At 41.1% G+C, this 21,415-nt stretch overlaps 1 protein-coding gene across 6 annotated transcripts in view; it reads left to right on the top strand.

Moving 5' to 3' along the window:
• LOC143895228 (CUGBP Elav-like family member 4) overlaps window positions 1–21,415 on the top strand; it is a 466,213-nt gene that overhangs the window by 368,201 nt on the left and 76,597 nt on the right. For all 6 annotated transcript variants that reach the window (XM_077402210.1, XM_077402212.1, XM_077402214.1 and 3 more), the window contains one exon: window positions 1,732–1,857. In XM_077402210.1, coding sequence (XP_077258336.1) covers window positions 1,732–1,857 — 126 coding nt within the window. The remainder of the gene's footprint in view (window positions 1–1,731; window positions 1,858–21,415) is intronic.

The raw sequence follows: 21,415 nt of genomic DNA, 5'->3' as shown, positions 1-21,415 counted from the left end.
AGTACCGAGTTTATTGTACGTTTCTAAGTCCACAGTTCCGTCGTCTCTTACATTCCCGAAACCCCTGTCTAATCTCATATCCATATTCGTATGGACAAAACCATCTCTTGATCGTACATATTATATATATATATATATATATATATATATATATATATATGTATATATATTATATATATACATATATATACCGCTCTTTACAGCTATGATCATATAATAGTGGCTCGCTCGTTGGATGTGTTGTCTCGTTCGTTGTCAATGTGTTTTTTATCATCTCTGTACATATTTTCTGATTATGATATAATATATGTGAGCTACATTTATCTTATTGTATTACCTAGATTTGATTCTATATATGACAATTTATATGACATCCCTAATTCTCAACAGTCGACCGAACCACCTCTCTCCAACCTGCTACATTCCGTTCCCAGTTCGATTGGGACTCTCTTTCCTGTGTTATCCCACTAATTGTGAATCTCGCACAGCCATGATCGTGTTTTATACTGTTTGATATTATACGAAGATACACACACCACACACACACACACATACACATACACCCGCTGATACACATTCAGTGCAGATATTTCTAAACAAATTTACGTCGCTAATTTGTCAAAATTTGTCTTATAACTCGTAATTACTACAACCATTTTAGGATAAATCTAACTTACACAAAATTGAAAGTACTTTCAAAAGCGAAATTGACTAAAATCTTTTGTCGAACTGTTCTAAGCATCCACCTCAAAAACAAACAAAACGGAAATCGGAATGATTTTACTATCTTGAAAAATATTCGATCAAACCCGAATACCATCGATGTGAGAGAATCTTTAAAACATTCACTTAACATGAAACACCTCGTACGGTTTACCCGTTTTTCCTGTCATTCAACTTTCCGCGCAGAGCTTAGAAATAGCTGCAGAATCTAATAAATATTCATTGTTAAACTTTGTGTAACGGTGATCCATCTCGAAAATATATTACGTTTTCTGTCCGCTAAATAATTAATAATTTAGCGAAATTGTTTCTATAACCGTAAAAAAAAAAAAAAAAAAAAAAAAAAAACGGAAAAACATTATTAACTCGACACGGATCACCGTCGGAAGTGTCAGCAACAATTGGATCGCTTAATACCCTACCTGATTTTATCGCGATCTCGTTTGTCGTTCGTTTTCGGTTTTGATATATATTATAATATCGAACGTAGATCAACATTGGTTGGATTATTTTTCTTATCCTTGTTATTACGATTTCCGTTACCGTCCCCCTCAAAGTATCGTTTCCACTGTAACGTATGTATGTTACATTGTTATCGGTTATGATAATTGTTCTCGTGGTTGTTCGCGGTTACTATTGTCGCACAGAAGATACATATAACCCGTACACACACGTACGCATACGCGGTTTCCAGTGCTATTAGATGTACACGTTGACGTAATGACAAGTGTAACTGTACGCGTCGAAAATACCGTACCGTATATATATATATATATATATATATATATATATATATATATATATATAATCTATATATCCCTATCTCCCTCCCTTTAGGATGGTGGATGCTGGTGTAACCGTGTAACTTTGTCGTTCTCGGTGTTAGCCGCAAGATCTTCTCTTTAACGCCTACAACGCCTTAAGCCCGCATACGGAACTGACTAACGCTGTTCTTTCTTTTTTTTCTCTGTTCCCTCTATTTCGCAACGCGCCGTCGTCAACCCGCAGACAGAAAGCTGTTCGTTGGTATGTTAAGCAAGCAACAAACTGAAGACGATGTGCGACAGCTGTTTACTACCTTCGGTTCAATAGAGGAGTGCACCATCCTCCGTGGACCCGACGGAAGCAGCAGAGGTGAGTGCCAGTTTTTTACATAAGTATATTTGATAATGCATGATTAGTAATCATTAGTATATACGAACAAGATGCAAATAATCAATTTTCTCAACCTTTCTTGAAATAAATATCTCCTAGGAATAACTACAAGATAGATTTAAGTATCGTCTCCTTTTTTTTTACTTTAATTTTGTATTCGTCGATAGAAATTTGAAGAAAATTCGTAAAAACATGTGAGAATTGCAAATACTGCGACCACGATTTATTATCATAAAAAGTTCAAAGATCGTCGATAAAGGAATCTAAAAATAGCGTGCTTGAGTCCCTGAGGAATTAAGCACGAAAACGTATCCTCTCTAGAAGAGACTAAGTGTACCGTAACGTGGTGCACGTATATTTTTATGTCGTGGGATAAAAGCATAGGCACATTGTCCATAAAAATACGGGTATCTGTGCAATTTTTAGCCGCAGGGCGGGATATTCGCGTCCCTCTTTACAGCACGATCGTTTCACGTCTTCGCCGCGCATTTTACCACCTTTCCCACTCAATTCATACAATTTTAATTCTTAAAAAAATCAGCGAATATAACAATCTGAAGCAAAAGCTTGCGTTATTTCAACGCTGTTGTTTCATTTTTTTTTCTACTAGCGCATAAAAGCAAATTTCGTAATGTACAGAACGTAGCAAATGCACATTGTAGGTTTTAGTTCCTTTTAACGTTTAACTTTAAATGTTTAAATTGCAACCAATCAATTATAAATTTGTTAAAATAAAGTTGAATTTTATTGTTAAATTCATAGTGTAAATTGTATTCAATTCGAGTCATTTTTAACTATTCCTATAGGTCGCCACTGCTCCTACTCAATACGTCGTTTAATTCAACTAGAACAATGTTAATTTAACTAAACCAATGCAGTTAAAATAATAGATATTATAATAAATTTCGACACATGGTAATTAAAAATAAACAAAATGTTATTTTTAACTCACAAAATTTCATTTTTTAATATTTAACAGTGTTGAATTAGACAAAAAATGGAATCTGTCTGTACCGAGAAGGCTAACATTTTAAGAATCTTTACATCTTTATTACATTAAAAAAAACCTTGACATGTTAAAGAAAAATTAGTTCTGAAATAATCAAAGAAATGAAAAAGAGATAGAGTGTAGTAACCTTTTGGACACTTTGTACATCAGTTATCTGAGAGAGCCACGAAGCTCATAATCCGCGGTGTCTTCAGGCGTTTTCATCGAACGATGAAGCGAGCAAAGAGACTCTCCGGAGCACCTGCTTTTCAGAGGGGTAAGGGCAAACGGACTCCGCGAAATTAATCACGAGATGAGGCAGCAAAAGGGAGGAAGGGCGACTATCTCAAAGGAAAGAAGGCAATTGCCTCGACCAGGCATTGCAAGAAAGAAAAAAAAGAGATGGCAGCTCACCGCCTGACGATGATGCACGACTAAGCCCAGGCGGAAGGATATAATCGCGACGGCATTTGAATATCCGCTCGCGCTGTAAACAGCGCGGAAGGGTAGGTAGGTAGGCGGCATGGGATGGATGTAATTCGGGCGGGGATAACTGGCAGAATGGCGGACAAAAAGTGGGTGCGGAGCTGCAGTCGGACGAAGCGGCGAGAGCAATAATTTCCGCTGGACGAGGCGGCGAAATTTAAATATTTTCATTCAAGAGTGAAGACCTCGCGATGCGTCTTACTCGGTGAGCAACGAAGGGGGGGGCGAAGGGAATAGGCAACGAGCTACGGAAGAAGTGATCGAAGAAAATGGGAAAGCAAGAACGTAGACTAGCGAGAAAGAGAAAAGGGGAAAAGGAAGAAAGGGGAAAGGAAAGAGTGAGAGCAGACAGGAGATAGGGCAAACCGAGGGGCGACTGGGAGAAATAAGGAAACGGGATAGAAAGGGCGCGGGTAGGCAGGCGCGAATGTAATTAAATTCCACTTTGAAGTGAAACTCACTTTCAGCAGTTAATAAGATTTTGATTCGCAGTCGGTGACGTAACGCAGCGCGCCCATCGTCTTTGGCAGGTAGGCGCTGCTCGCTCGCGACGACGAAGAAAGTAACGGGGCGGCGAAGGGAGAGAGGGCGCCGGGGAGGAGAAGTAACGGAAGTAGTATGCGAGAGAAGAGCTTTACAATGTGCGAAGTCTGGTGCTCCTTCGCTTCCAGCAAAGACCAAGCCCACCCGCCCGGCCTCTCCCGTCCTCTACGTTCTGCCGTTGCGTCAGAGCTCCGGTTCTTTGCCGAAAGCCAGGACGATGTTGCGCCAGCTTTCCGAGCTCTTTAATTAAAATTACGCGGGCGGCGCGCAGCTACGACGACAGTTTCCAACCGGTAGTCGGTTTATCACGTAGAATGCATTCGCGATTACTCGCCGAGAATCTCAGGTATGTCGCCCCCGACAATTACAATACCTTTGACGAAATGAAGCACGCGAGGTCTGAATGCAATCTCAAGCTTAATCTCCGCTTTACAAAGTTGACCTTCCGACACGGTATAGGCAGGGTCGATTGGAGACGACCGTCAACCGACGTTAACCACACGCGCGGCTGCATTCATTTCTCCGAATCTCCCGAATGTTCGGGAAATGATTCCAATTCTATCCTCGCTCTCTTTCTTTCTCTCTCTCTCTCTCTCTCTCTCTCTCTCTCTCTCTCTCTCTCTCTCTCTCTCTCTCTCTCTCTCTCTCTCTCTCTCTCTCTCTCTCTCTCTCTCTCTCTCTCTCTCTCTCTCTCTCAGCTAACGCTTAGAGCGCGAATCTTCCAGAGATAATTCCGCCGCAACTCCAACCGCGACAGTCGTCCTTGGACATTGGTATCAGAACCAAGTTACTTGGCGGGGATGGATATGCTCGCCGTGGAAAGGGCCTGATCGCTTATTCCGCGCAACTCCACCGCGGCATATCCCACGCCCCGATCTCGTCCCGGCGGAAACTTTCCCAACACGCTTCATCACCGCTCACCAAGCCTCGGTCGAGTTTCATAACTAGCTAATCCGACCCGTAATAGAGAGATCAGGCAAAGCTCCGACGAACACGGCCGTATATATATATATATATATATATATATATATATATATACATATCGCCATGCTACGAGTCTACGCGGCACCGAAATTACAGCGGGGAGGATATCGTTTCGGTAACTCTTATTCCGGCATCATCCGTCAGTAAAGCGCAGGGATCAGTTACACGTCGGGAATGTAAGCGCACGCGGCCGGAATATCCCGTTGACACACGTAACTCGCACAACTTCCGCCAGCCGATATGTGACCCCCAATGATGATAAAAGTTTTCTAATACAAATTGAGCGTTAAATATATATTTATAACAAAATAAAAACAGCGTGTTTTTTAAAGAAAGCATGTAAGAAGATTGTGAGTTTCTGCACTACGACTTACTCGTCCGTTAGTCGCTTCGACGTCTTACGCTGTCCCAAGTTTCCAAACGTAGAAAGAAGAAGACCGATCGTCGTCGATGTTTCAAGCGGAGCGCGGCACTAAATCATAACGATGCCGCGAAATCACCGAAAATCCAGACGAAGCGGCAGGGGTTTGGATGCAGACACGCGAGTCCAGACGGTAAATCACGGGCAGCCTCCTCGTCGAGTGGCTGTCGGAGAGTCCTGGTGCCAGCTCGTCGTACGGAGCATTTATTAATCGCTCAGCTCCTAAATCCCGTGGCGCAGCTGGGCTCGAAATGTTTGTACGTATTGCAAAGTAAAGCGCGAGAGGGGACGCCGAGTCCTCCGGGAGAGGATTAGGTCGGACATATTGAGAGCTTCCACCCGAGAGCACCCTCCTTCACCGGGTAGAGTAGCGCCAGAAGGTGGCGGCGATGCTTACACCAAGAAGATGGTAGTTTTACCGCTATAAATATGGCCGGTCATCTCGATATAATACAAATACGCGATTCTAGCACGATTCCGATTGTCTTTTTTTTTTCCAGCGCGAAACTTAATATTTGTTTTGTAGATACGGCGCAGAAACGTTACGTTTTTGTATTCTACAATTTGCATTGTGTCGTAATAAGTAGAATCATTAATGGAATTATTGCTTGATAACTGCACGGTCCTGCAGGATAATGAGGATGGACAAGTTTATAGCCTCGCGATAATGAGGGTATTCCCGTAAAGCGCAGGATATTTTTCCTATAATCCCCGCGACAGTAATAGGCCGTTTCTGCAATAATGGAGGCATACGCTCCATATGTGCGTGTCGAAGATAAAGAACGCAAATTGTCGGCGCGTATTAAGGCACGATACATACCGAGCGCGCGGACGCGCCGGTGCAAGTGACAGCCGAACGATTAATCGTCGATAACCATCGCTCGTTTAATGCCCCATCATAAAATGCTAGACTGAGGAAATTATTGATTCGTCATATTTCCCGTCAGCGATATCGTTAACACGGCCATCACAATCTCTTTACGTCGCACGGTCAAAAACGAAGCTCCATCGAAAATGATCGGAAATGATTTCGCTCGAGCGAATGCGAGTGCCGTGCCGCCCTCGTGGTGATACAATCGCCGAATTGGAGCGACGATTTAAAGGGCGCTAACTATTGCCATGACGATACACCGCACTAACACAAACGCGCTGAGAAAATAACCGATTACATAACCGCCGTTCGTATTTAATCCCTAAATACTCGTTTGTAGTCATTGAAACGCATACACTAACGGATCGACTGCAAGAACATATTGACACAGAACACTGGGCAACTTGCTAATTGCAGAAAATGTCACTTGTTTTTAGTTGTCTTCTCGATTAAAACTCCGTCGTTTAATTGGCGCGAGATCACTAATCGAATATATGTTTGTATGTGACACATCAGAAGCTTTAAGTTTGCATAAAGTGATAGACATCATATTAGTACTTGGATGTTAAAACCGAGTAAATTAGCATCCGCCGCATCCCTTAAGGTGAGATCTTGAAGCGAACGATATAATGTTTCTCGTAATTGCATTGTTCGCGCAGTAACTCGCGAACTCATGATCTCTATTGTACTTCTCTTGTGCCTGGGGGGTGGTTAAATGTTACATAATGCCACCCGATAGTTAGCGCGGCCGGGGCTGTGAGTACCAAATATCGCGTTTTGCGAGTCCTAGCGACAAAAGAGGATCGAAAATACCGGCGCGCAATGTTATTACGACTTAATGCACGGAATTGTTTCGCCGGTTTGAATAATCGTATCGCGCTTACGGCACACGGTTGCGCAATCGTGACGAACACAGAGTACACGTGGCTCGGTTGCTACCGCACGGGGGCGGTTGCATTAGTTTTACCGTAGCGGTGTTACCTCGACGAGAGCGTACCTTCCCGGGTCTCGCGGTACATAGAAGGGCTCTCCGCTCGGAATATATACTTTGTTCCATTATTCATAAACATTTTATAATCTTCTTAGCGCGATGAATTATTGCCGTTCGCGCAATTGAAATAATGCGGACTCCGCGTTAAGGGGTGGCCCAGTTGGGATCGCGTACGCGTAGCTAGGAGGGGGAGTAACTCCAACAGGGGACGAACACGAACCGGGGAAGAAGTGACGCGGGGTTCTGTTCTGGCGGAGGGTGGCGGAGAGGGTTGCGCGGCAACGAGAATAGAACGAGTTCGTTCGTTGAAGTGGCGTTGAAATGTTTCGAAGCGAGGGAAAAATAATTGGACGAAGAGCTCCATCGTCGTTCCTCCCTTTCCCCCTGGGAGATGGCAGGTCGTGGGTTTGAGAGAAAGCTGAGGGGGAGGGACAACGCAGTGCGTCGCTTCGACGACGATGATGACAACGGCGACGAAGACGAAAACGACAACAACGACGGAGATGACGAGACCTCGCGTCTCCTTAAGAACTCCAAGATCCGAGTTCCTTTTTTAGCCTTCTCGTTACCGACAAATCTTCCATCACCTTTCGGGGATAGGTATAGCGTCATCCGATAAGAAAAGTTAAGTTAAAAGAATAACGGAAAACGAGGGGTGACCGAGAATATCGCCGATAACTTTCGATCGTCGTGACTCATTGGGTCACGACGAAAAAAGTTTATAATCAATTTCGAATCTGCGAAGATAGAACTAAATTTCAAAAATTACTTATTCTTTTAGTGTAAGCAATTAAAAATTAATAAGTCATAAGTCATAATTGAGTATCTAAAAGAATTATCGTTAACTGAATTTATCTATCGCCAAAACATATACGTACTTTTGTAATACACGCCAGTTGTGTCGATTTTTCGACGTACCTTACTTTTAAAATGGTCCGAAGTCATAAAAAGACAATCATTTTGAGATATTTTCGGTCCACTTTTTAGTAGATATGGTCTTGCCTTATAAATAACGTGAGAAAGCTTAGAAGAAACGTATCTACAACCACGATATCGGTACTACTTCACAGATACTATTTTCAGAAGATCATTTTGATTTACACTGGATACACGCTGGATAAACAGCATCACAATCAATCGTCGTCCGAGAAAAAGTATAAATCTGTCAACTGTATAATGCATTTAAACTGAAAATTTCGACATTCGGCTCTGACCTCAGCATTGCGCCAAAATCACGCACGCAAACACATTCCGAGAGTGAATGGCGAAAGAAGGGCGATATACATAACGACTCGCGTGACAGATTTACTTAAATTGCACGTAATATCACGGACTTTTCATTGAGGAATCGTCAAACTAGATCTCACACCCTCCCGGTCACGCAAAGCATGCAAAATACGATAAGGATCCTTATCACGTCCACCAAACCGCTCCCTCTGGCTGCAATCTTACTTTATCAAAAATCTAACAAGATCAGAATCAAATGGATCATTCGAAAGCTATATATGCAAAGTTATAGGACATCTTTGACCCTCGAACGTATACTTTTTTCCGTAATTATATTGGTAAAGTTAATCCGATTTCATCATTATCGAAAAGCAGAATGATGTAAATCTAAGTCAATCAACATTAAATTTTAAACAAGAAAGGAAATTTTAAGAATTTTTATAAACTAATTGCTATGTTGACGTTTATTTAGCATAAAATGTGTCTCGTATGTTATTAGAAAAATCGGCAGATTTTTTAATATAATTTTGACGCATATATATTTTGTAAAATTAGAAATACGTTTCCCAAAATAAAATTGTGTTCACACAAGGATTGAAAAGATCTCGCTAAGTCGGTTCACACAAATTATGGCCGACCGAGTCGACCTCGCTTGCGATCTCGTTGATCGCCATGACACAACGCGGTGCCCTATTGTGAGATTGTAAGCAACAACAGCCGGGAAGCAACGTGTCTTTGTTGGTATGGCACGAGGCGGCGGCATCGGGCGCCATTGTGCGCATCAAGATTTACCGTCTTTATATTAATGCGATTACCGCCCTGGTTCACGAAAGGCCAGAGGAAGCACGCGGTCGTCGTAAGATCCTCGCGGCCGTCTCGCAGCTCCTTGGTTCCTTGCCTGACACCGCGTCAATATCCACCGGAGAATATTGCACGTGGTGGGAGCCTTCTTCGTCAATATCCGCGAGCTTTTCACTCGACGTGGCTCGCAGGAATGACGGGAGAAGGAAAAGCGAGCGAGAGAGAGAGAGAGAGGGGGGGGAGGATACCTCGATCTCCTTCTGTTAGCCTCCATACGACGGCTTTTGCCCGTCAACCGTAAATATACCATATTGCCCATAAACCTTCTTCGCATTCGTGCATTACCCATCCCGATTCGACGCTTCGTCCCTTCGACGAGCAGCAGCTCGTCGCTGTGCGTTATCGAATAACCCATGGTGGGCAGCTTAACAGACCGCTCTAAAGCAGCATCCTCTTTCCCTCGCTCGACTTCTCTCCGCATTTTTGTCCGAAGCCTTTACATTCGATCCATTACGGCGCGATTCTGTGTTTCGCAATTGTTTACGAAAACTAGTCGTAAGTCCGCGACTAATTAATCTATCGTAAATTTCTCGATTTATTAGTCCACGATTGCGTGGGTGTTTCGCCGTCAATTACAAAACGTCGCTCCGGTAATACGAGTTCACGGTAATATTATATCGAGTAATATTATATATCCGTAGCATGCCATGAAATAATACTGCGTAATTTACTGAATGTTTATGGGATTTCCATCGGGTTTACGATGTTGCATATTGATCGTTAAAGTTATTCGACGTTAAATTTGAGTCCGACAACGTTTGTAAAATTTCTCCAACGCTCAACAAGAGTTTCACGATTTCATAAGTGACTTACGTAAAGAACGTTGAACGATCAGAGTGTAATAATTCATTGTCGTGAAAATTTATGACGGATGGAGAAATTTGACGAGCCGTAACAATTACAATTTCATGTCGTAAATCGAATGCAAAATGGCAAAAATATTACAACATAACCGCAATAAAAGAACAATGTTAATGTTAAGTCTCTCAGAGAACTGGATAACAGTATTATTAATAATAACTAGCCGTACTATATATCGGTCGACTCTAGAAAGCCGTTAAAAGGAAAACGACGTTTTCGTAGCTTTACAGGCCGTGGGGCATTGCAGAACTGTGTCATAAATTAATATGAGAGATTTAATAATCCATTACTAACCCTCGTGCTGCGTCGTGATCATCGACGTAGCATCAAGTACGGCCGTGCTTGTAACCATATAATCAGTTACAAGCGAGAAGTTTTGTAAAGCAGGTCTCTTCGCGAATAACGTATACTAACGCAGTTTGCTTTTATCACAATGTCGATAATGCCGCTGTCACAGCAAACGCGACAGTTTGTTATCTACACGAAGCAGAAATTCGAGGACAAGACAATTCTATCGCACAATTCTATCTTCTTATATTTTTCGCTTCCGATCTCATTCACCGTGCGATTTGTGACTTCTCGTTTGTACATTTCGCTGTAGTTTTTTAGCCACAATGCGACGCGGCAATACTATAGCTCTATTCACCGAATATTTTATTGTCTTTCAATTTGCAATCATTCTTACGTTAACGCCGACCCAGATCTTTCGCGGACAAATAAAAAATATACGCAAAAAGCGGCGAGATATACACGTACAAAGTGTTATATAGGTTTTAATATATATAGTAATTATATAACAATTTATATATCGACGTATTTAAGAATAGATTATAAAACAAATTATATTTCACGCTTAAATTTTCTATAGAAAATTTACATCCAACTTGCGCGCGGCGAGAATATGACAAGACTAATTAAGCGCAAAATTCTTTTACCTCAGTAGTTTTCCTTTAACGAGTGACTTTTGAATTCCGAAAAAATAAGAAAAATTACAATAGATGAAATAGATAATATATCTATTTTGTCGTACGAAATGTTTTGACGAATGTGCGCATTTTTATTTTTATTTTTACATTTTCCTTAGATATTCTTTAATTGTAATTAACAAAGAAGAAGAAAATGTTTGTCGACTTGCCGCACGTTCGTCCAAGTGTTTCATCTCTCGCTAATTTCGGTGTAGAATCACCGGGTGCTGTTACTGCTTGCGAAATAGTCCCGGGGGTAGCCTAGCCACGAGCCGTTAATTTACCGCCGCGAAAATAAACCGCGGGAGATCGTCGAAGAAACTCGTCTCATACTTCCCCGTCCTGTTTCTTCCTGCCGCCACCACTTCACCCTGTCTTTCTCGCTTCCCATGATATACGCTATGGGAAGTTAAGTTTCTCAACCGCACCCCTTGAGCGCGCCGACAATAACTTCCTCCTTTGAGACTACTCCTTTCGTCGCGAGCGGAAACGAATTTCCAGACTGTTGGAAACTGGGCTATTAAACGACTTCCGTAATTGCGAAAACGCGGGGAATTGTCACCTCGCTACTTTGTTACAGAAGTAACCCGACATAGCAGATGGGATGAGATCGATGTATCCGAATGGCGGCCTGCTCGCGCACGATGACGTTTTATGAATAAAAAAAATCGTTTCGTGAGATATTTTCTCTCTCTTTGCTAAATCCCATTTTTTGGAAAAAAAAAAATTTACTCTTCCGCTTTGCATATATCCTATTTCTCGAAATAACATCTCCATCTGTAAATATTTCGCGCATCGGCGAACGCTTCTGCATTCTAATCACACACTAGACGATTTCCCGAATTTTCTGCAGCGATTTTCAAAGACATCTCGAGTACTGGTATAACGGGTCGAATTGGAGCGACAGAACGAGATGGTAAATCCGCCTTTATCGAGCGATGCGCGCACAAGCTTACGTCGTCGTATCGAACCAATGGAAAATCACGATCGGTATTGACCCGCGCCCTCTCGTTTCACGCAAATTTGTTTAGACTACCCTGAGGGCTGCCACGATGCGCTATCTCGACCGGCAGGAGTTTAATTTTGAGAAACGCAAACATCCCGTAATTAAGCGATCCCGGGAAACAAGGCCGAAGGGTATGCTCGCGGAGACTGGTGAAAAACCACTCATAATTGCCAGTCGAATCAATATTTGAACACCCTTTATAATGCTGAATGGTCAGTAAGGGCCTGACTTGTTCGTTTGCTATTCAGGTGACCAAGGGAACGTTATCATTCCAAGAAATAATAAGACATTACAATTTTCATTCTCCATACATATGTACCTTTTATAAAAATTACGTATAAGTGTCCGTCTAATACACATATCTGTCTAAATTATTACGTAAAACAGACAGGAGAATATAATTTGTTTTCTTAACGCATAACTTATTCATACAGTTAGCACTTATACACAAATACAGAATACAAAACCAGGCTATCAGAACATTTACAAAAAAACATAAAACATAAAATTAAAGATCGAAAACGCCGCTGGAAATACAGACAAAGATCAGAAATCGCAAAAGAGAAAGCCTTGGATTACATATGTGGGATGCTATCGAACAAAGAAGAAAATTAAAACAAAAGGGCCTGAACAGCGAAGAGAAACGCCAAGACTATCCAGCAATGCAAACGAATCAGAAGGATGTGCCAGAGAGACAAGAACTATATAGAAGAAATATGCAGAAAAATTGAAGATCACTACCAAAAAAATAAAACCAAAGATATATTCAATAAAATCAAGTAAATAATCCGAGACTTCAAACCGCATACAGGACGAACAAGGATAAGTCTTGACGGACAATTCCAAAATTCTGAAAAGGCGAGGAGTACTGCCAATCCCTCTTTGAGGACCAGTTAAAAGAACACTCTCAATCATGCCCCACTATGGACGACCGAGAGCCCGGAATTTTAAGATCAGAAGTCGAAACTGCTCTCAAAAAACAAACTGAGAAAATCTGCAAGGACAGATGGAATTGTAGCTAAAATGATAAAAAGTGGTGATAACAATATGGTCGATCTATTACGCTCTCTGTATATATATACAATACATTAATTCAGTATTGATAGCAATTTGGATAAATATGTATCGGGGAATCCCCCTCGTCTGCGAGATGAATCGGCTAAAAGTTTAATGCGATCTTAATAAACATGAAGTTTTAATCGGTTGTCGCGGTAGAAATAGTTCCCCCCCACGACCGATAGACAGAGGACCTAACCCTTAATAACGCCTTCGATGGAGTTCTTTAATCCGGTTGATCGTGTCTGGAAATATCGCGAGTTAGAAAGAAAGTGCCGGACTTCGGATATCGCGCGAACTTCGTCGCCCGTTCGCGAAACTTCATAACGCCCTGGGCGAAATCCGCCGCGCGCAAAAACCAATTAAAAATCGAATTACATCTTAGCCCCCTAGAGATACCATTTAGCTGCCATTCCGCCTCGAAGCTGCATGTAGCTAACCTGATGAAAGGTGTGCGAGGAATTATACTTGGCGTAGAGCACCGGACTTTCACCGGTGGATAGTCTGATGGCTTTCCGTCTTTTCGAAGTACTTGCTCGCATTAGTGATTATATCACTCCCTCGTTTCTTCAGATAATAATATAAATTAGACACAGATTTATGTGTGCAAAGTTCGAGATTTAAACAACTAAACATCTGTTTGTGTCAAATGTTTGGCAGCTCGTTAAAAAATAAGCAATTTACAGTTATTCATGATGATGATATCTTATTGCAGATAGTAGAGTCCCGCTTATTTACTTCAATTTCGTCAAAGGTCCGCGGTTGAAGTAAACTTCCACTGAAATATTGTGTCATTGAAACTTCGATACTGAGTGTTTGTCGCTAAATATTAAGTTTGCCGCATGCCGCATTTATTCAAAGTCGAATGCTATCGATATTTCGACGGTTACGTGAGTACGTATTTAATATAACTACCGGCACGCGAGTTTTTCGTCAGGCGAGGCCGCGTCTCGAGAGACGAAATATTGTCGTAAGACAAACTCTTCCACGGAGAATTTAGTTTTTTCACGAGATCGATCGTGAACCGTTGAGAACCGATCGGGAAATGGGGATCGTGCTTTCGTGCAAGCGCTGCTTTGACGAGTGACGATGTGTGTACTTTTAGCGAAGTTTGTACCTTAGGTGCGAAACCGCCGTCGTTGTTTACGCATGTTTACGAATGCAAAGTGTTTGCGCGCATTGTGTGCGGATCCCGCGTGCAACGCGCGTGAGCGTTCAATGGGACTTGGCGTGCGTGTCGCGAAAGGGTAGCGAGAAAGAGAGGAAACGGGCCGCTCCTGCATGTGCACGAGAGGGTGTTAGCACACTTGGCGAGCTGCCATTTAGAGCCGAAAACAACGGGATGAGGGTCGCCGTTCTTCCCTCACCGCATGGCGTATCGCACCGGCGCCCTTACAAACGGATGTGGAAAAGACGGTGGCACAATGGCGGTGGGCGATTTCTTTCCCTCTTTCGGTTGCCTCGCCTCTTTTGTAAATACATCAAAAAGGAAGCAGCGAACGAGCGAGCCGTCTCTCCGCGCGTTTAAGGAATAGAAGACAGTTAAATTAGTGGTACTCCGTCTGAGAGAGGGGTCGCACAAAAGAGTGTCAATATTTTTGAAAAGTGGACCTTAAACATTACGAGGAGTGGTGCAGGTCGGCGTATTTAACTGTCAAGTACGCACACTGGAATGTACTCGCGCTTGATATACGAATAGAAACCTACACACAGCTTAAATTAACAAAAAATACTTTTATATGAGCAATATTTTAATTTTGTAATTAACGTGTAACGACAAAGAGCAACCTGAAAATGTATTAAAAGGGAACGGAATATTTAATGTCTCTGCCAAATATCCACCCGCTGCATACTGCATAAAATGTATATTACATTTTAAGTCTGCAGTAGTTCGATAAACGACATTACCGGTAATGCAATATGTATAAAAACGTCGGATACATAACGAGATGCTGACACGAACCATGGCACGGGATTTTGTAATATCAACGCTTTTTCGCTCACTCTTGTGTCCTCTTTTTCCCTCTAACGTGCGTATATCAGCGAAATCACGCTGGCGCGCTGCAACCGAGGAACGACACGGCCAAAATAGTTTTTCGTCGCGTATAATCCAGTGCGATTGTCATCGGGCGCGACACATAGCCGGACGTTGACACATTTCGCTCTTGTGGGACGCGGCACGTGACGTTCCTACAGATGAACGCGTCGGTAACACGCGCATCCCGGTGCGCTTTATTCCGCCCGACAATGAGGTCCAGTCTTATCGATTCGTTAACGATGTCGCTGACGTTGTCGACAAAGGAACAATACCTGGCGCCGCGCCGTATTGCTAAAGTAAGGCTGACACGCATTAGTGTAACGTTTTATCGCCGGCGCATACCTCATTTAGGAATTTTAATGAAAATCTTTATACGTCGCGTGTACAAACTTGGCTTATGATTACATTTAATCTTAGTAGTCTATGTACATGTTTGAGACAATCATTAAGTGTTTATTAGAGTTTAATGAAAACCACGACTAGGCTTTTCTGTTAAATAGCAATGATAAAAAAGTTCGTTATATGAAAGTAATTTTAATATAAATCACGCAGCATCGATATACAACGCGTATTAAAGATGCAACGATAAGATTATCGTAAACAATATCAATAATAAGTAAAACGCATAATTTAATACATCAAGTACAGATGGTCACGGCGTAGTTTTTCTTTTTTTGCTTTTTTTGTCTTTGTCTGTTTTTTTTGTTTGTTTTTTTAGTCTTTTAATCGATGCATTAAGCCCTATGATTCGAGAGTAGAAACTCTCACTTCCTGTGAGCTATACTATTTTTTGTGAATCGTGGCAGAAAACGCGAAAAAAATACCGGGTTCGTGTTAGAATCGAAAATTACGCTGGTGCAAGCACTCTGACTCTCCTGATACAATACAACAGTGCCCGCACTGTTAGGCCTATGATTCTCTGCACGACTCTCTTTAGGTCTAGGATCAGGAGTCAGTTACGCTAGTCTGGTAATGCGAATGTATAGCCTCTCCCAGTCAAGCCATGCGCCCACCTCCCAGTAGTCTCGCTGAAACGTTACAATAAGGCTGTTCCGATTCAGTACGGCTCGGTCGCAAGATCTGATGTCGACTGGCTGGCGCGCTCTGCAGTAACCAAATAACGTCAATAGCGATTTAAGTGCACATCTAAAAGCCTGTAATCCATGGTGAGTTGTGAGACCAAGAAAAGACATGATTATCTGAGGAGCTCTCGGCTGTCAATCCGTTTGCTCCCCAACACGTAGTAAATATGAAAAAGTCAAAGAATGAATCTTCACGCCCGGGTTCTAGGATAGTCCGGACACTGCGTGCACGATGCGAGAGAGGCCCCCAGTAGACTTCTTCTTCTTCTCCTTTGTAAATTTTATGGCACTTAATTCCCCTCGGGAACACTTAACGACCAAGAACAAGTCGAAAATAATAAGTACAGACTCGAAAGACTCAATCCAAACTCGGCGCTGATTGCATCAGTAATCTTCAAAAATTATTCAGGATAAAATACGTCCGAATCTGTCCACGGTCTCGACGAGACTTGCCCCCAGTAGTCGTGTTAAATTAAAATAGAAATAAATGGTAATAAGTTTTTCGTGAATAGATATCCTGTGTCAAACGCAGTGTACGGGCACTGCGTTTCAAGCATGCCCGGTGCTAGGGATCGACTCGCAGCGGTGGCGGGAATCGCGTCCGCTTCTCCCACGTTGCAAGGCCGGCCAACTTCGACTCCCCGGCTAAATAAAAAAATAATCACTTGCTTTAATGGGCTTGGAACCCTTAAGGTGGGGGGGGGGGTCGTTCAGCTGATTCGATTCGGAGTCGTAGGTCAATGAGACCCCATCGTCGGGACTGGAATCCGATGATCCACGATCGAATGATCCTTTCGCTTGAACCGTGACTGACCCATTTCGCGAAAACCCTTCGCGAATGAATTGTTATTGATCTTCAACTTCGTGATGTTCTCGTTTTGGTATGCCGTCACCGCGATAAATTCCGTCTCCTTGAAAGCGAACAACGCGGTTCAACGAGTAAAGAGCTCGTTATAGTTCTTCGCATCGAAGCAACGGACTATCCAGATCCTAGGAACGTATTTGTGCGTTGATATTAATACCACGTTATTATTGGGGTCGTTGATGTTGTTCGTGAGCTTCAATTTATTGAAGCTGATTGAATTGTCCATCCAGAAAAGAAAAAGAATAATCTTTTCTCTTGCAATACGCATATTTGCGCTTAATATTGTTTTCAACCCACTGGTTTTTCCGAAAACATTGAAGCTTTAAATAAAACAAAAAAATATTTTTTTGTTGTGACTACTGTCAGAAGAGGCGGATGATCCTTCTCGTGATGAAGTAAGATTTCATGCTGCACAAAGAGGAATGAAACACTTATTTAAGTATTTTTACCCTTTGTATTCTTACCTTTCTGCCACGACTCATAAAAAGTAATATACTGATGTATCTCACCTAAAATAGAATTTGAAAATAAAACTAATCTAATAAAACTAATTCAAGCAAATATACATTATAGTAGTGGTACATGAACCGCTAAATGTTTTACTAGTACATATATAAAATTAATTACACTTATTTGCGAAAATATTTACACGAAAATAACAGTTTTGCTGAAATATATAAAAATTTAGCATCTAATAATTTAAAGTATCTAAAGTATCTAAGAAGTATCTAATAATTTGTTGCACCATCAAAATAATTACAGTAGGTCGCTGAATTATTATGATAATGCTGTAAAAAATTTTGACATTTTAGCAATCAGTTTAAGTTTTCTACATAATTATTTTGATGGTCCAACAAAATTATTTTCAAATCTGTATCCAGTAATTTTTAGATACTTCAGCAAAATCATTCTTTCCATGTACTGTGTATATATATAATTTTTTAAATAAAAATATGAATTAAATTTCTTCCTTGCTATATGCAAGCACTGAAAATGCAGTAACGCAATGCTGCTTGTTAACCCTAGGTATACACAGTGAAGTCTCTAAGACCCCAGCCCAACTTCCTTTTTTCACGTTTGTGGACTTTTGTCCCATACATTCTTTTCTTTTTACTCGTATATCTCGGAACTCTTTAATTCTATCGACTTTTATACGTTATGGACCTATTCCTTGATCGATTCTCGATCGATTAAAAAAATTAATTAATTAATAAATTAACTAAAATCCATTTTTGCTGAAGTTACGATGACAAATGTTGAAAGAATCTTCGAGACCGCACAGTGTATAATAAACAAGATTAGACTGTGTATACCTAAGGTACAGTATAAGTAGATACAGGAAGTCCACTCCGTGTCGGCGCCTTTGATCTGAAGTGAAGTGGTCCGTCATGATGTTAAGTGTGAAAATCGTATATCTGTCCTTCTCCATCGCTCGCGGAGAAGAACAAACATAGGATCTTTCTCCTTCTCCATCTTATTGACCACCATATTGTTGAGTGTGCAAACCATTTCACGGGTTTTGGCCTGAGTGAACATACTCTATCTGCTTATACTGTGCCTAAGGTTCAAAAATAATAACATGCAACTTATTCACAAGTACAAAGTAACGTCGGTCACGCAGAAATTATAGATAATAATAGTACGGGTACAAAATTCGGTTTTGTGAAGGGAAAACGAAAGCCAGAGCCTTATTCACGCATCAAAGTTTCTTACTCACGCATCATGGAAATGTACGCCCTCAATCTACACACCATTCTTCTGTACATCCTTTACAAATATCGAAAGATAAAAATGCGTTAAATCATTACAATGTTAAATTTACGTGAAAATACATGTATACGAGAAATCTCGAGTTTAGAGTCTTTTTTTCTCTCTGCGGTAACACAAGCTCACGTTTTCACGCCAAACCGCGTACATATCGTGTTAAAACTTACAATAAACGACCGTTTCGGCCAAACAAATTCGGCCAAACTTTAATCAATGACATAATGTGCGCCTTTAAATGAAGTGATAAAAGCTATAGTAATGTAATAATATTACATAACTTACGATAATTTACTCCGCGTAAACGAGTGAATTATCGTAAGTTACTACAAAGGTAACGCTCGCGCAAAACGTAGTAATAGTCACGTTCTCCCAAAACTGCTGCGGCGTTCCTTTGAGAAGATCTAACAAAAATCTCAATTTTACGAAATCCTTGTCTCTCCGTAGTTCTATTCGATATGCAGTAACTCCTAGAACGCTTGTGTGTACGTGTTGAGGAATGTCATTTAACATATCTAGTACCAGTTGCTTCCAATCAAAAGCCTCGAGAGTTAAAAAAAGATTTATGGTCTACAAATTAACATTTCATTACATACAAGAGTGTAACTATGGCTTTTATCCCTTCAAATAAAAAAAAACATAATTATACTCAATGTATGCAAAATAGAAAACAATAGGCGGTTAACTTGTACACGTAAGTGAATCTCGCGTATCATTAATGTATACTGTAGGTGTACTTGGCGCCTATTTTGCATATAATAAAAAAAAAATATCTTATTAATTATTTCGGCTCGTGTGCGGAGGAAAATCATTTTATTTATAAATCTAATTAATTTCTAAATATTGAGCAAGACATAATATATTAACTTCTTAATGGCTAGTTAAGAAGATATTCGACTTCGAGGATGCAACGCGTGAAATTCGACTAACATATATAAGTCCGCATAAAAAATTTTTTTGAAAGTTTCAAGCGTTCTGATAAAAGTTTTGGGTGAAGTTTTGGGTGGAGTTCTGAAAGAAATTTCTATGATCGAAAGCGATCCGGTCACTAGTTAAAGAAGACTTCAAAATGGGTAAATTTCCCTCTCCCCCTCACAAGACTTCACCCTAGAGAAAATTAGTATGTTATCAATTATTTATATATAATATGCGTAATAATATAAATAATGTCGTTAATATATCTATGATGATTACCGTTTCTTTAATGATAAACCAGGGACCCGGACCGGACCGAAACCTTAAACCGTATGGAAATTTTATAAAGCCTTATAATAGAACCGCGGAATCGAAACCGAAAACCGTATACCGTATTTTTGTCGAACTAGAACCGTATGTAAATTTAATTTAATAAAAATTTCAAAAAAATTTTAATGAACCGGAACCGAAAAAAAAACTGTAATTTGCGCAATACCGGTATTTGTTAGCTATTAGAAAACCGAAATCGAAACTGAAACCTTTATTGAGTATTTTAGTGGACCGAAACCGAAACCGAACCGATATTTGCGTTCGGTCCAGGTCTCTTTGCCTTTAATACTCCCTCTGGCTTTAAGATAAGGTTGCGAGAAAAATACTCGGATATCAATTTCCGCGCCGAGCCGCGCGATGTGGCGCGCGTCTTGTCGCGTATCGCGAATACGTACCGCCGCGCCGCGTCGTACCAATGTTTGCTCGAAAAAAAGCGAAGAATAAACCATAGGGCAAATTTATCAGTGTGCTTCGAAAATAACCACTACGCAAATACTGCCGATGCGAATCGAAGAAACGCAAATCGAGTAGCCGGAAGCACGCAGAATTTATTTTCGCATGCAAATAGAGAAGAAATATCAAATCCTGTGAAACGGGAAATTAATCGTTCTGCTTTCGGTTTGCGGGAGATGAAATTCCTTTAATTATACGAAAACGGTTGTATTTTTACCAAATGCAATTGAAAAAAAGAATTTTAATCAAAACTTTAATTACATACGTGATAAATGAAAACGCTTGTAGATTTCATCAATCTTTGAGAATTGATATTGCGGTATTTTAAACTATTTTTTGCAAAAAGAATAAACGGTGATAAAAAGAGACGAAAGACTTGAGGAAGGGAGAACACAAATTTGAATAGAAGCGTGCGAACGTAGACTCTCTAAAAGCGCGAGGGTGAAGCGCAAACCTTCGGGGCAGCGCGGCGATTTGAAAGCCGCCTTGATCCGAGGGTCGCTCGGCCGACTGTCGCATGTAGTTTTATAATTATTGCGAGCCTCAGAGGGATTGCGAAATCGGGTTTTATCGTATATGAAATGCATGCGAGCGCAAGTGCGCGCGGCCGGCCACGCGTCACACGTGCGCGTCGATCGCACACGCAGAGATACGTTATCTTTTCCGACCCCTCATCCCGCCGTGACACGAGGGATAAATGTACTACATATATACGCGAGTGCTAATTCGAACGATTTCGGCACGGACAGATTGCTATTTTTAAAACGCGCTTTTTTTCTCCCGCGCAAATGTAGTTCGAATCTATTCACGATAATTTTGCGCAACTAACT

Source organism: Temnothorax americanus, unplaced genomic scaffold, assembly GCF_048541705.1.
Source record: "Temnothorax americanus isolate GAGA-0224 unplaced genomic scaffold, ASM4854170v1 Scaffold15, whole genome shotgun sequence".
Lineage (NCBI taxonomy): Eukaryota > Metazoa > Arthropoda > Insecta > Hymenoptera > Formicidae > Temnothorax > Temnothorax americanus.
This window is presented reverse-complemented; position numbering and strand designations above follow the sequence as displayed.